A 13773-nucleotide genomic window follows, 5' to 3' on the forward strand; every position below is an offset into this window, starting at 1 on the left:
GGACAGTGGGGCGGGGGTGGCTTTCAACAGAACCTGACAGTGAAGTCCTTTTGGTTTGGCCCTTCTAAGGCACTTCCCAAGCTCAGGCAATGAAGGGCAGTGAGAACTGGGATCCGGGGAAGCTCCCAGGTTCCCACACATTCTGCTTCTGCCTTTTCCTCTTCTCTGTTCTCTTTCTTTGGAGTAACTCTGGTCTCTCTCTACTCTGGGTGGCAGGAGGGGTGCAAGGTCAATAGGTAGATGAAAGATAATAAATGGACTCGAAAATTACAAATCCTCCTTTATTGGGAGTGAGGCTAAGAAACAATAAGTTATCACATGGGGAACCCCAGAAGCTCTCCCATGAACTCTTGGGGGCTGAAGGGAGGGACAAGGGAGCTCCAGGAGCTTCTTGAGAGGGCTGTGTGTTGGGGGTTGGGGAGCGAGGTGAGACATCCGGTCCCAGACACACCGAACATACACTCAGTAGATGAAGAGCCAGACAGACCCTCTCCAAGGAGTGGGGCATGAGAAGGCACAACGGCAGGAGAGGTTTGGCAGAGTGGTTGAGCGTCAGGGGTCGACAAAGGACACCATGATGTAGCGAGTACCCCTCGTGGTAGGCAGCCCCTCATGGTAGTGGGTGAGACGGCCCGGGTGCAGAAGCCCCCAGCCCTTCCGTGGGGCTGAGATCACACAGTCATAGCGTAAGAAGCGGCAGCCACCTCCCTGGGAAAGGGACAGAAGGGGAGAGTGAGTAGACATGGTGCTGGGGGCAGACAGATACAAGGACAGATACAAGAGGCAGACTAAAGCTATAAGGGAGGGGGCTTTTAGGGGACTGGGGGGGTCAGCAGATGGGGAGACACAGGAGGAAGCGGGCAGGAGCCAGCCTGGAAGTGACCCAGGAGAGGATAGCAGCAAAATAACTGGGAAATGTGCAGGGGGCAGGCTGTGTGCAGGGGAGTAAGGGAGTGGACACAAGGTTCTAGTAGGGGTGCACGTGTGTGTGTGTGTGTGCGTGCGCCCTGGTGGTGCCCTGAAGTGGGAAGACGCTAGGGGCTCACCTCATAATCCAGGTCCTTGTGGTTGAGAGCAACGTTGAGAGTGAAGGTGGATGAATCATGATGTGGCCGCAGAGAAGGCTGTTCATCCGGCCGGTAGCGGACCACAAAGTTCATCACTGCCCGGGTCTGTGGGGACATGAGAAAAGAGGTGGAGGGATGACCCTCAGGGTCCTGGGGCTCTTCTGAGGAAGTGATAGCTGCTGTCCAAGGAGTGGGAGTAGCTACAGGGGTCTGGGACTGGGGTGTGGGGAGGTTGAGGGAGCAACAGTGGCAGGAGCAGCACCCACCTTGGTGTGGTAGCCTGGGAATAGGCTCTCGGTCATGGGTCCCACGTACGTCCTCAGCAGCTGCAGCCACTGGTCCTCATAGCCCACCTGCTTCATGTGGATGTCTACGGTGGGCACATTCTCATAGCCTCCAGCTAGTCTTGAGTCCTGTGGACAGTGGGCACTGAGCCCTTGACAGAGCCGTGCCAGCCTCTCCTCTCCTCTTGCTCCCAGGTCTTAAAGCCCCTGTTCCCTCGTCTGGAACAGCCTCAACTGCTTCTTAGCTTGACCCACTCTTATTGTCTAAGTATCAGCTAAGATGGCACCTCTTCTGTGAGGTCCCTTGGTCCCCCAAGTCTGGGCCAAGGGCCCCTACTGTGGCTCCCACAGCACCTGGAGTGACAGCACAGGTGAGAGGGCAGTGTTTGGCCTGCACAACTCAACAGTGCACTTCAGGGGCTGGCACTGAGGACCTGCCCAATAAGGATTTCTTCATAAATGAATAAATAAATGCAGCTGTGACCCTTGTGGGCCAATCCCCTTGGGGACCGCTCTCTGTTCCCACTCTCCTGATACTATTTTCCCTCCATCAGACCCAACAACTCCCTTCTCCTGGAAGGGGTCCTCCCTTCTCCCCTTCCCCAGCCCCTCTCACCTCATGCCGGCCTCCTGACCACTGACCATAGTGCTCCATTTCCTCCACCAGCTCATCACACATCTGGTCTGAGAGCAGAGGGAACCAGTACACATCTGGGCATGGCTAAGGACAGGGCAGGGGAAGAATAACTTGTTCAGTCACAGGGCTGGGTGACACGTGGGGAGGGGGGCACAGGGGGGAGGCAGCCAACGAAGGAAAGAAAAAGCAGGAGGAGAAAGGGAAGCCAGGAGATGAGAGAAGCTAGGAGAATGGGGGTCTGAGTGAGGGGATGGGCCACAGCAAGGGCTCGGCCAGGAGAGGCCGGGCCAGAGGCAATGGGAGCAGCACGGAGAACACAGCACAAACGGCAGGAGAGTCCTGGAGGCGCAGATTCTGAGACAGTGCTTTCCAAACTTCTCCACAAAAGTGTCATTTTGTAGACAAGAGGCTCACTGAGTCATGCTGGGTGGGGAGCTGAAAGCCTATCTGATCAGCCTTTGCCTTCATCTTGCCCGAGCAGAAAAGCCTAAGGCAACTGAGGAAAGTCAGTTTGGAAACCACTAATCCAGACGGTGGATCCAAGGGATGACAGCCATCAGGCAGTAAGGGGTCCTGAGAGAGGCTCACCTGTTCCACGAGCCCCTCCCCTTCCAGAGCCCGGCTGTAGTTCTCGTGAATATACTGCTCCTTCCAGTCCTGGGGAGGAAGTAGGGGTACACCTTGATGTGTGTCCTCTTTACTTCCTCTGGTCCCACCCAGGAAACCCCAGCACCTGGACAGCCCCTCCCTGGGCAGTCGCAGGTCCTGCAAGGGTGTCATGCCCATGTGCATCCTCCTATAGTGAAGGGCATTCACACTCTTTGAGCCAGGGGCCCCCCACTCACCAGGGGGTTGTCAAAGATCTGCCAGAGGTCGGGGTGTAGGTGGTCTGTGTCATACCGGGAAGTGGCCAGGAGGCGGCCAAATTCATGTTGATTGCTGAGATGGAGGAAGATGCCCTGGAGTGGGGAGAGGGTGTGAGAAGGAGACACGAGGTGGCTGCCTCCCGGCACCCCAGCACTGGGTCCTGCTGCCATGCTCACCTTGTCCCTCAGGCTCTTACAGAAGGCCATGTCTGGGTCGGTGTCACTGCCGGAGAACACCTCCCTCTGAGGCAGCTCTGTCCTTAAGGTCTCCCCCCGGATCACATATGCCTGGGAAATGTAGGGCACATTCCACACGCCCCTGGAGGTACCGACACTAGGGTCAGCTAGGTGGGTAGCCCCCCAAATTCTGCCCAATTCAGCCTGGGAGCCTCTTCCGTCAGGGCACCCACTCTCTGAGCTGAGAGGCCATCTCACTTCCTCTATCAAGCACTGCTGGTCACAACCCACCAGTGTCCCCCTCCACAGTCAGTTTCTACCCACAGCTGCACCAGAAGATCCCTGAGACGGGGGCTTTGGGAGAGGATGGGGGCATCTGTTCAGGCCCAGGTGGGAGGAGGAGAGGGGCTGCAGCCCTGGCAGGACTCACACTCGCTTCCGCTGCACCAACTCCACGTAGTCCTCGGAGCGCGCGTAGTACTCGTCGGGACTCAGGGCTCCCCAGAAGTTTGACCACAGCTTCCCATGGCGGGACAGCATGGGTGCTATGACCTTCCTATGAACAGGTGGATGTGAGGACTGGGCAAAGGCGAGCCCCATGCCCAGGGAAGGAGCTGGGGTCCCCGGGGGACTACTTGGGGGCCCTCTGGCTGAGCCAGGCAAGCAACCTGTTTTCTTCAATGAGGATGCGCAGGACCTGCTGGTTGGTGATGACGGCATCAGCGTCCAGACTGAAGTAGAATTCACACTCAGGGTCCTGCCGACACTTGTCCCTGCGACCAACAGACAGAGGAGCTGAAACTGAAGCAGCTGCAGAGGGGGTGAAACTCCCCCTCACTCTGGGACCTCCAGGTTGTCCAGTCTGTGAGAGAGGGCAAGGGAGGGACAGTACATATGGAGGCCAGGAAGGCAGCACTATGGAGGCCATGGAGAAGCTGGATGGTGGATGGAGAAGGAAGGGTGCTGCAGTGGGTGGCAGCCTCATCACCTCCCACCTCCTTTCCCCCACTGATCCTCCCTGCCCAGGTCTCACTCACATGGCCATGTCCCTGGCCTCGCCTGGGGTCAGGGCCTCCTCCGGCCCCACCAGCTTCACAGCTGAGAAGTGGTCCTGGAGCTGGGGCCAGGAGTCGGCAATGTGGGGCTCATGGTACACCTCCTGGAGATGGGAGGAAATGGGGGAAGGTGCTGAGAGGGCAGAAAAGATGGCACCTGGGAGGTAAGGATGGGGTGGAGGGGGTCAATGGAGAGAAAAAAGGGGGACATTTGTAACACTTTCAACAATAAAGATAGAGTAAAAAAAATAGAGAAGATGGCACCTGAGGGATGGGATAGGAAAGGTGGTGAGTGAACAGAGCGTAGGAAGCAATCGGGGGGCAGGGGGGAGCTCTGATCAGGGCAGGTCCCTTGGAAGGGCCACATGGAGAGACGGTCAGGGTGTCTCACGTTGTTATGCAAGAAGAGGGTGATCCTGTCGGGGGGATAGTCCAGGAGCATCAGCCTCTGCAGGAAGCGGGGCAGGAACGGGGTCGGTTGTTCCACAAACACGGCCAGAAGCACCCGGGGGAGAGGCTGGAAGATACATGACAGGGCTTGTGGAAAGCCTGGTACTCCCACTTGGTCTGTCCTCTACAACCTAGCCAGGTTTGGGGGTTCCCAGGAGCTCTGCCGCCCCTGCTTCAGTGTGCTCTCCTGCCCGACCCCTCCTCACCTGCCCCGCTGGGAGTGTCCTCCGGTCCTGGTCACAGAATCCACAGCCTCCCCCAGGAGTCCAGCCATTGGGGACATAGTTTCCCAGGTAATTCAGCTGGAGCTGTTGGAAGAGACAGGGAGAGAGGCTAGGCAGAGGAGCCCATCACCAGAGATGAGGGAAGTCGGGTAGACAGACAGGAACAAGGAAGGGAGCAGTGGGCACTGAGAACCTCTCCTCGCATCTCTTCTTGCTGGGGCTGGGAAGGACCAACTGCTCAGAAGGGCAGGAGGTACTCAGGGGCTGGGATTAGGTCTGGGGCAGGGACAGAGGTTGTGGGGCCAAGCCTGGGACAGGGGTAAGGGGCTGGGGCTAGGTATGGGGCAGGAGCTGGGGCCAGGCCTGAGGCCAGGATTGAAGGGGGCAGAGGCTGGGGCTGAGGGTATGAGCCATTGGGGTACCTTAGTGGGACCGTTCCCATGCACCACAACAGGAAGCGTGTCGTAGGCCACATTCCGTATACGCACACGATTTTGATCAAATTTTAAAACCACCTCATCTGGGGAAGACATGCCAGGATTTAGACTTGCTTTCTCTTGAAGCTGCCCTGCAGCAGGTGCTTCAAAATATGGGGGAATCCAGCTACTCTGATGCCACCCCGGGGATGTCCTTCAGTGTGACCTGGACAAGTCACCAGCCCCTCAGAGAGGCGGTTTCCTTATCTGTAACCTGTAGATAACCACAGACCCCAGTCCTCCTTTGTAGCATTGTTGTGTTAATGAAATTACAGAAGTAAAGCCCCTGACCCCGGGCCTTGGCACATAGTGTGTTTTATAGATGTTAGGTACGACAGCACTGCTTTTACCACTGTTAGCACCATGCAACTTTATCTATCAGCCATTCAGGCATTTGATGACGTTAACAGAAACATGAGTTGAAGACAACCCCAATTCCAGCAGGAGCCCCTTCCTAATTCAGGACCCCCAGCAGCCTCTCTCATCTCCCCTTCTGATGTGCCTTTCTCCTCACCTAAAGCCCCGTTGAGGTTCTGAAAGATCCGGGATTTATGATCCAGATTAAGGCTGAATTTCTCCTGGATGGGATAAGATGGAGCAGTTAATTCAAGAAGGGGTGGGACATCATTTCTCACTCTTTTCTCTTTACGTCTTTCCCAAAGCCTCTCTACCCCTTCTCTCCCCTTCAGCTAAGGCCTGCCATCCCCATAGAGCTGCACGTGGCCACCCCTTCTCTGTCCGTCCCTACCCTCAGTCCTGGGTCCAGATAGAGTCGAGTGTAGAACAGCTGATCATCATCGTCATCCTTGTACTTCCACTGGCGGACAATTTTGTGGACGGTGGGGGCAAAGCCAATGAATCCTGTTGGGGTGGGGGGGTGGTGTTGGAGAGGAGCTGACTCCAAGACTCCCTGGGTCCCATGAACCTGTCTCCATGCCCTCTCTGGGCTCCAGGTGCCTGGAACACTCTAGACCCCATCACTCCGGCTCCCTCTGCCTCAGGCACTCTGCCACTCACCACCAGAGTTGAGGAAGCGCTTCCCCGTGCCCACCTCAGGGTACTGCTCTGCCAGCCCCCACTCAGGCCAGCAGAAGCTCTCTGCAGAGAACAGCAGGCGGCTGCCACTCTGGACGAACTTCTTCAGCAGTTCTGAGGGGCTGCCAGCCAAAATCACATCATAGCTGGCAAGGAAGGGGAGGATGAACAGGACAGCCACTGGGAACCGTAGTATCCTCACCCTCTTCCTCTTGTTTGCCACCGCCCCCCCCCCCCCCCCCCTTTCTCCCTACCCCAGCCCCTTTACCTGTCCACAAACATGATGATCATATCCTCCCGGTCTGCATATTTCTCCATTTCCTTCTTTAGCCACCTGACCTTCTGTCCTCCACCGACTGTTCTGGCCACATCACCCCCTCGCCACTTCTCTCCCAGGCCCAGTGTCTGCGGGGGAGATCCGCCGCGCCAGGCAGGCATTCAGCGGGCCAGGCTCACCGTGGGACCCCAGGCATCCAGCCCTCAGCGCACTCCTCCAGCTGGAATCCTCCCCCCCGTCCCCCCAGCGCCAGGAGGCATTCCTCTCCTACCCGCACTGTGTAGTTGAAGAACTCAGCGGATCGCAGGAAACGCCGGTATCCCTCCGTCTCGGCTGTGGCCACGGTGATCACCAGCAGCTTCTCTGTGACCAGCGGGGAATGAGGACACTCCCCCAGCTCACCGCCCCACATGCACTCATCTCAGGTCTTCCTCCTCTCCTCCAAACTCTGCTCGTGCCCCTTACTTTTTGTTTCCCCATCCCTCCTAGATCTTCCCCCAAGGAAACTGCGACCCCAGTGGGAGCAGTGACACCCGGAATACGGGACCAGCCAGCACCGGGTGGGAGTGAGCTGTTCCGTCCCCAAGAGCACAGGCGAGGGAGAGCCCCCCCCCCCCCCCGCGACCCTGCCCCCCGGCCCCGGTAGACCGACACTGCAGCCCCGAGCTCGCCCGGCTCTCCCTGGGGGTTCACCTGGGTTGACAGGGTTTCCGCCCCGGGGACGGTCGGAAGCCGAGGTCGCAGGAGGCGGCCACAGCAGGAGCAGCAGCAGCAGCAGGAACGGGAGTCCGGGGCCCCTGGAGGCCATGGCGGGGAGCTGGCCGAGACCGCACACCGGTCCGCACCGGGCTCCCGTGCGCGCCTGGATCCCAACCGCGGAGCGGGGGCTCTGGGAAGGCGACCCGGGCTGCGGCGCGGCTCCCTGCGAGGAGGAGCAGGGCGGCGGCTCCGCCCTGGAAAAAAGGCGTAGCCGGAGGTTACAGAAAACTCTAGATGCCGGCGCCCCAGACAAGGAGAGGATTGTCCGTGGGCGCGGGCGCGCGGCGCGGAGCGAGCGGAGGGGCCGCTGGGCCGCTAGGCGAAAGAGGGGCGGGGGCTCGGGCCCGCGGTCACGAGCTGAGGACTTCGGTCAGAGGCAGCCCAACCCACCGCTCGCCGGACACCGGAGAAAACTGAAACCCGGAGAGGGAAGTGACCCCTTGCGGTCCGACGAGAGGCGGGTCTTCGCCATTGCCCTGCCCCGGCGGCGGGGCGGAAGACTGGAGAGCGAGGCTGTGGGGACACGCGGAGCGGGGGCGGAGAGGAGAGGGCGGAAGGCAGAGAGAGGCCGAGGAGACTGAAGCCCCATAGGGGCGAGCTGTTGAAGTGTCTGTGGAGAGTCCTCAGGGACCTCTCGGATCGCCCACTCAAGCCTGCTGCTCCTAGTCTTTGGGAGTCCCGGCAGTCATCTTTACGTCCCGGGAGAAGCTCCAGTGGCTGCCTTTCTGACAATGGCAAGAAAAGAAGGACCAAAGGAAAATGATGTTTCTCGAAAGACCACTGGCACCACATCTTTAAAATGACCCATTTGCAGGTTCCCGCAAAATACAAAACGACACTGAGGCCGGAAGTACTTTTGCCCCTATAAAATATGGCAGAAAAGCGTGCTCATCTCCAAGGGAACATCGCGTAATTAGTCAAGGCGTACTATTGCGCACGCGTAGAAGCATACATCGCCGGAAGTGATGTGCCGCTATTAACGCGGCTGGTTTAGCAAGCGTGTGCGTGCGTAACAGGCTCTTCCGTCAGCTGTGTTGTGGAAATGGTGGAGAAGAAAACTTCGGGTATGTGAGTCCCCGGGGGGTTTGCTCCCTTCCTTCTCTCAAATCCGACCCTGGCCTAAGATTTTTCTAACCTAATTATTAGTCTCAAATCCTTTCCTCGGTCCTCGGGTCCTGGAATCGGGGCTCCCCCAAATCATCCATTCACGTTTTATTGATGCCTCTTCCCAGTGAGACTCTGGGGTGGAGAAAGGAAAAAAGATCCTTATTTTCCTAGAACTGGCTTTTTGGGAGGAGGACTGACATGCAGACCTGCCATTGCCCTTTGTACGTGCTATGGTAGTGGGATGCACAGCGCCTGGGCGCATGAAAGAGGGGCACCCAATCCAGCTGGAAAGGACGGGACAGTGAAGGATTGGAGGGGAAGAGAACGCTTGAAAGCCTCGTTAGATTTCGCTCCTTGCAGGCGCCTCTGTGCTCATTCCCCGCAGCAGGAACCACACTTGCAAAGGCAAGAAAGCAAGAAAAAGCAAGTTGCTTAGGAAGCCAAGTTCACAGTTCTGGGTTTGCAGAGGCATAGTAAAAGAGGCTGGAGGGCTAGGGAAAGGCACACTTGAAAGGCATTATACACACTGCCAATGAATTTTAACTCAGAGCAGTAGAGAACCATCCAAGGCTTTTAAACCAGGGGAGTGACTGAAACAAATTTATCTTTTAGAAAGGCAGTTCTGGCTTCAGTGCAGAGGATGGATGGGAGGGACTAGGGCAGCACTGTCCAGTAGGATTTTGGGGGATGATGGGAATGTTTTTAATCAGCACTGTTCATGGCAGCATTAGCTACGTGTGGCTGTTGAGCACTTGAAATGTGGTCAGTGCAATCGAAAAACTGAATTTCAGATTTTATTTCATCTTAATCTACATCTGACTTTAAATAACCACATGTGACTAGTGGTTACTTGATTGTATAGCACAGGTCTAGAGGATGGAAGGCCAGTTAAGAAGCCATTAAGTGGTCCAGATAAAATGAGATGAGGGTCAGAATACCTCCAGATAGACTCGTAATAAATCCAGTCATGTCACGCCTTTCTTTTAAAAAAAAAATGTTTTGGTTTTTTTTGTTTTGTTTTGTTTTTTAGAGAGGGAGGGGGAATAGAGAGATAGAAACATCCATGAGAGAGAAACATCATGGATCGGCTGCTTCCTGCACACCCCCTACTGGGCATCAGCTGGCAACCCGAGCATGTGCCCTAGCGGGGAATCCAACCAGCAACCTCTTGGTTCATAGTTGACACTCAACTACTAAGCCACCCCAGCCGAGCGTCACTACTTTCTTAAAACTCCTTACTATATTTCTATCACTCTCACCACCACACAATCCTCAAATCCAAATTTTTATAGATACTTAAAAAGAAAGATTTTTAATGGTCTACATGACTTCATACCTTCCCTCCCTCCCACACACACTTTATATACCAGCCATACAGAACTTTTCATTTGAAGGCACCACAGTCTCCCATCCAGGCCTTCTCTCATGCTGGTTCCAAGGCCTGAGACACCCTCCCTTCTCTCCCAACCAAGTTAAATTCTACTCATCAGCCAGGCCTCAACCTGGGCATATTTTCCTCTGGAAAATCTTCCTGACGACCCCAAATCCAGGCTAAGTGTTTCTGTCATGCACTCTGTAGCACTTTGTACTTCCCTATACCAGCATATACTATACTTGACCATTCTTGTTTTGTCATTTGTATTCCCCACTAGACTATAGGCGCTGGTTGTATTCCAAGAGCCTAGGGCACAACCTGGCACTTAGAAGGGAGGCAGAACAGTGCAGTGATCAAGAGCATGTTTTCTGATGCTGGGCAGTTTGGCATTTGAATTCTGACCCAGCCACTTACCAGCTATGCACAGTTCAGTAAGCTGGGGATGATGATGATACCTTTTCCATAGGGTTGTTGTAAGGGTTAAAGGATTCCATTTATATGGAGCTTCATATAGTGTGTGGCTCATTGTACATGCCCAGTGTTAGTCACTGGCACTGATGTGATTATTATGGTTATAGGCCCTCAACAAATATTTGTTTAATGAATAAAGAGACATTTTGTGGTGAACAGCTGATAATGGTGATGAAGAGAGTGCTTTAATCCTAGGTTTTTGGTTTGGATGTCTATGTAGATGGTTTCCTTCACTTAAAGTCTACAGGAGGAGAAGCAGACTTGGGTGGGAAGATTTTTGAATTTGAGTTGCATGGTCAATGGAGTCCGCAGGTAATCTCCTGCCGCCAGTTGAATTGTCAGTTTTGGAGCTCAAGAGAAGGTTTTGGATTGAGAAAATCACTTTTGGAGTCATTTGCTTGTAGGTGAGAGAGCCTTGTGTTTGGATTAAAAATCTCAGGAAAGATAACAGGGACAGCCATCTCCTTAGAGGCAGAGAGAGAAGGCGAGGTTGGAAACAGAAGCATGGCCAGATGTGGAAGGAAAACTGGAGTCATGTGAAAGAAGCCTCTGAAGGGACTCTTTCAATGCAAGGGAGATGGAAAACACAGTCTCAGAGTGCAGAGAACTCAGGTAAGATGCACCCTGGGCTTGGCCTGAGGAGGTCACCAGTGTCCTGAGTGTGAGTGGTTTTCATAAAAAACCAGCCGGTTACTGGGGTTGGGGGTGGATGGGAGATGAAGAAATGAAACATCACATGGACCACTCTGTCAAAGAAGAGTAGCTGTGAAGTTGGGTAGACACGAGAGAGTTTAGTAGGTTTTTCCATGAAGGGAAAGTACCAGTTGAGGAGGAGAGTTTGAAGCTACAAGAGGGAGGGAAGGACTCAGCTGCAGGTGAAGAACTGGATGTAGCAGTGAGACTTGGTGGGGGTGCCCCAGCAATGATAAAAGATGAGTGTCTTTGCGTGTCAGTGGCCCATTTCCTTTGAGGTAGGAAATGAAACTGCATGAAGGCCAAGTGCATTAAGGTACCAATGGAGCCTGGGAGCCCTGAATTTACAGTGGTCTCCTCAGCACGGTTGTGTGATTTCTGCCAGTGTTTCTTTGATGGGATCCTCCGGGATTGGGAGGAAAGGCTGCAGCCAAAGAAATAGAAAACAGGCATGAGTGATTGAAATGGCAGACTTAACTAGCTGGGAAGGAAGCAAAACAGGGGCTGATATATATTCCTCCCTTATCCACAGAGGAGTTCCAAAACCCCCAGTGGAGCCTGAAATTTCGGATAGTACTGAACCCTATACATATGTTTTTTCCTATACGTATATATATTTTACAGCTTCTCTTTGGCATATCTTTGACATCACTACTCTTGTGTTTTGGGGCCATTATTAAGTAAAATAAGGGTTACTTAAACACAAGCATTTCGATACCACAACAATTGATCTGATAACTGACATGGCTACTTAGTGGTTAACGGGCAGGTAGTGTATACAGCATGGATACTTGGGAAAGAGATGATTCACAGAAAGGAGTGGGTTGGCATGAGATTTCATCACAGGCTCCTGTTTTTGGTGGCCCTGGATGCTGTAACTCTTATGTGGTACTAGAGCTAGAACAGTGTGCAATTTAAAACTTATGAATTGTTTATTTCAATTTAATATTTTCAGATCACAGTTGACCGCAGGTAACTAAAACTGCAGAAAATGAAATCTCAGATAAGGGCGAACTACTGTATTGGTAGAAGATATCGGGGCCGAGGGCTCAGTGACTAGGATGAGATCAGAGAACTGTGACTCCACACCCCATGGATATCATCCACACACTGCCCAGAGCCTGGGTCACCCCAGCTTCTCTCTTCTCTGTGTGTCCCACCCCCAATAACTCTTCTGGTTTTGCCCCATCTAGTTCGCTCCCAGGACCCTGGACAGCGGCGGGTGCTGGACAGGGCTGCCCGGCAGCGCCGTATCAACAGGCAGCTTGAGGCCTTGGAGAATGACAACTTCCAGGATGACCCCCATGCAGGACTCCCCCAGCTTGGCAAGAGACTGCCTCAATTTGACGATGATGCAGACACAGGTGAGGCGGATGGGACTGGGGAGACATGGCTGAAGGAAGGGGAAAGCGTCTGCCTAGATTAGGGTTGTGGAAGGACATTGGGCTGGGGGGCAGACGACCCAGGAGCTCCTCTGGCTCTGCCAGGAACTGGCTCCTGTGACTTTGACCAAGTCACTCTCCCCATTCTGTGCTTTAGTTTCCTCTTGTGTATGTAGAATAAAGATGATGGAGTAGGTGAGCTCTGAACTCCCTTCCAGTTCCAATATAAAGGCTTAGATTTAGGGAGTGTAGAGATGAAGAAAGGCTGGGATTAGAGAAGTTGGGGGAAGGGAAAAGGATGGTAGACAGAGGCCTACTGAGAGCCCAGGTGAGTATGTGAGTAGGGAATGGACGAGGCACTGGGAATGAGGGGGCAGGGAAAGGTGGTGTATTTCTTGGAACGTGCCAAGTAACTCATTTCTCTTGACCTTTAGGAAAGAAAAAGAAGAAAACTCGAGGTGATCATTTTAAACTTCGCTTCCGGAAAAACTTTCAGGCCTTACTAGAGGAGCAGGTGAGAGAGGAGCTGGCGGGGAGGAACCCACAGAGAAGGGCCAAGCACACAGAGATGCTTGTCCCTGGCGGGTGTTTGCTGTGTGGGTGGAGGAGTTGTGTAGTCTGCCCCCTTGTATCTGCAGAACCTGAGTGTGGCCGAGGGCCCCAACTACCTGACAGCTTGTGCGGGACCCCCATCCCGGCCCCAGCGCCCCTTCTGTGCTGTATGCGGCTTCCCCTCCCCATACACCTGCGTCAGCTGTGGCGCCCGGTACTGCACTGTGCGCTGTCTGGGCACCCACCAGGAAACCAGGTGAGCTTGGAATGTGCCCCAGGTCCACACCCTTTTCCTCCTACACCCCACATCCTCCCAGACCCTCTTCTCATCCTGGGCTTCTCTGCCTGTAGATGCCTGAAGTGGACTGTGTGAGCCTGGGTGTCCCTGGAGAGGAAGACCCTCTGTGCATCAACCTGTCCTCAGAAAGGACACAACGGAAATGAAAGGTGCTCCCCAGGACCAAGAGAGGAACTTTCACTCACCCAACAAACCTTGTGTCTTCTCCTCCAGAGAAGACCAGTCTTACTCCCAGGGATGTGGCAGGGAAGTGGGCCACCCCCCAGGGTACTATCATAATAAAAGGTCTTATGTGAGGAGGCACCGGCCTTTTGGTCACATGGTGTTTCAGGGGTGAGGGTGATGGGTCATCTGTTTTGCCTACTCGCTACTCTGTCCTTTTTTTCCTACCTGTCAAACACTGCTCCTACTCTCTGCCCCTCTAGGTCCCTGACCATGAAAGATTTTGTCCTATTCTCCATGTCTCTGCATTTCTTGGCTGCTTCTTTAGGTCACATTTTTGGTTATTGATTTAGTTAATTTGTTTTTGCTTTTTTTTTTTTTTTTAAAATATATTTTATTGATTTTCCACAGAGAGGGAGGGAGAGA

At 54.1% G+C, this 13773-nt stretch overlaps 2 protein-coding genes across 4 annotated transcripts; one reads left to right on the forward strand and one right to left on the reverse strand.

Annotated features, from left to right (window-relative positions):
• Positions 1-267: 267 nt before the first annotated feature.
• PLOD3 (procollagen-lysine,2-oxoglutarate 5-dioxygenase 3) lies at positions 268-7722 on the reverse strand. 2 transcript variants are annotated; one of them, XM_070412720.1, is made up of 19 exons: positions 7242-7721; positions 6820-6911; positions 6540-6676; positions 6254-6417; positions 5985-6097; positions 5751-5814; positions 5183-5280; positions 4743-4844; positions 4478-4603; positions 4069-4190; positions 3700-3804; positions 3462-3587; positions 3032-3173; positions 2834-2947; positions 2577-2645; positions 1968-2072; positions 1334-1480; positions 1047-1172; positions 268-708 (listed from the first exon to the last, which is right to left on the reverse strand). In XM_070412720.1, exons 1-19 carry the CDS (start codon positions 7354-7356, stop codon positions 553-555), a joined length of 2223 nt encoding a protein of 740 aa, XP_070268821.1. In that variant the 5' UTR covers positions 7357-7721; the 3' UTR covers positions 268-552. The 2 variants fall into 2 exon arrangements, with proteins under 2 accessions (XP_070268821.1, XP_070268820.1); XM_070412719.1 differs by having other exon boundaries at positions 2834-3173; positions 7242-7722.
• A 139-nt stretch (positions 7723-7861) lies between these two features.
• On the forward strand, positions 7862-13493 carry ZNHIT1 (zinc finger HIT-type containing 1). 2 transcript variants are annotated; one of them, XM_070412721.1, is made up of 5 exons: positions 7862-8371; positions 12147-12317; positions 12770-12849; positions 12953-13143; positions 13239-13493. In XM_070412721.1, exons 1-5 carry the CDS (start codon positions 8350-8352, stop codon positions 13258-13260), a joined length of 486 nt encoding a protein of 161 aa, XP_070268822.1. In that variant the 5' UTR covers positions 7862-8349; the 3' UTR covers positions 13261-13493. The 2 variants fall into 2 exon arrangements, with proteins under 2 accessions (XP_070268822.1, XP_070268823.1); XM_070412722.1 differs by having other exon boundaries at positions 7878-8371; positions 12974-13143.
• The last annotated feature ends 280 nt before the right edge of the window (positions 13494-13773 follow it).

Source organism: Myotis yumanensis, unplaced genomic scaffold, assembly GCF_028538775.1.
Source record: "Myotis yumanensis isolate MYYU_CA2020_CCGP unplaced genomic scaffold, mMyoYum1.0.hap1 SCAF_4, whole genome shotgun sequence".
In the NCBI taxonomy this organism is placed as follows: domain Eukaryota; kingdom Metazoa; phylum Chordata; class Mammalia; order Chiroptera; family Vespertilionidae; genus Myotis; species Myotis yumanensis.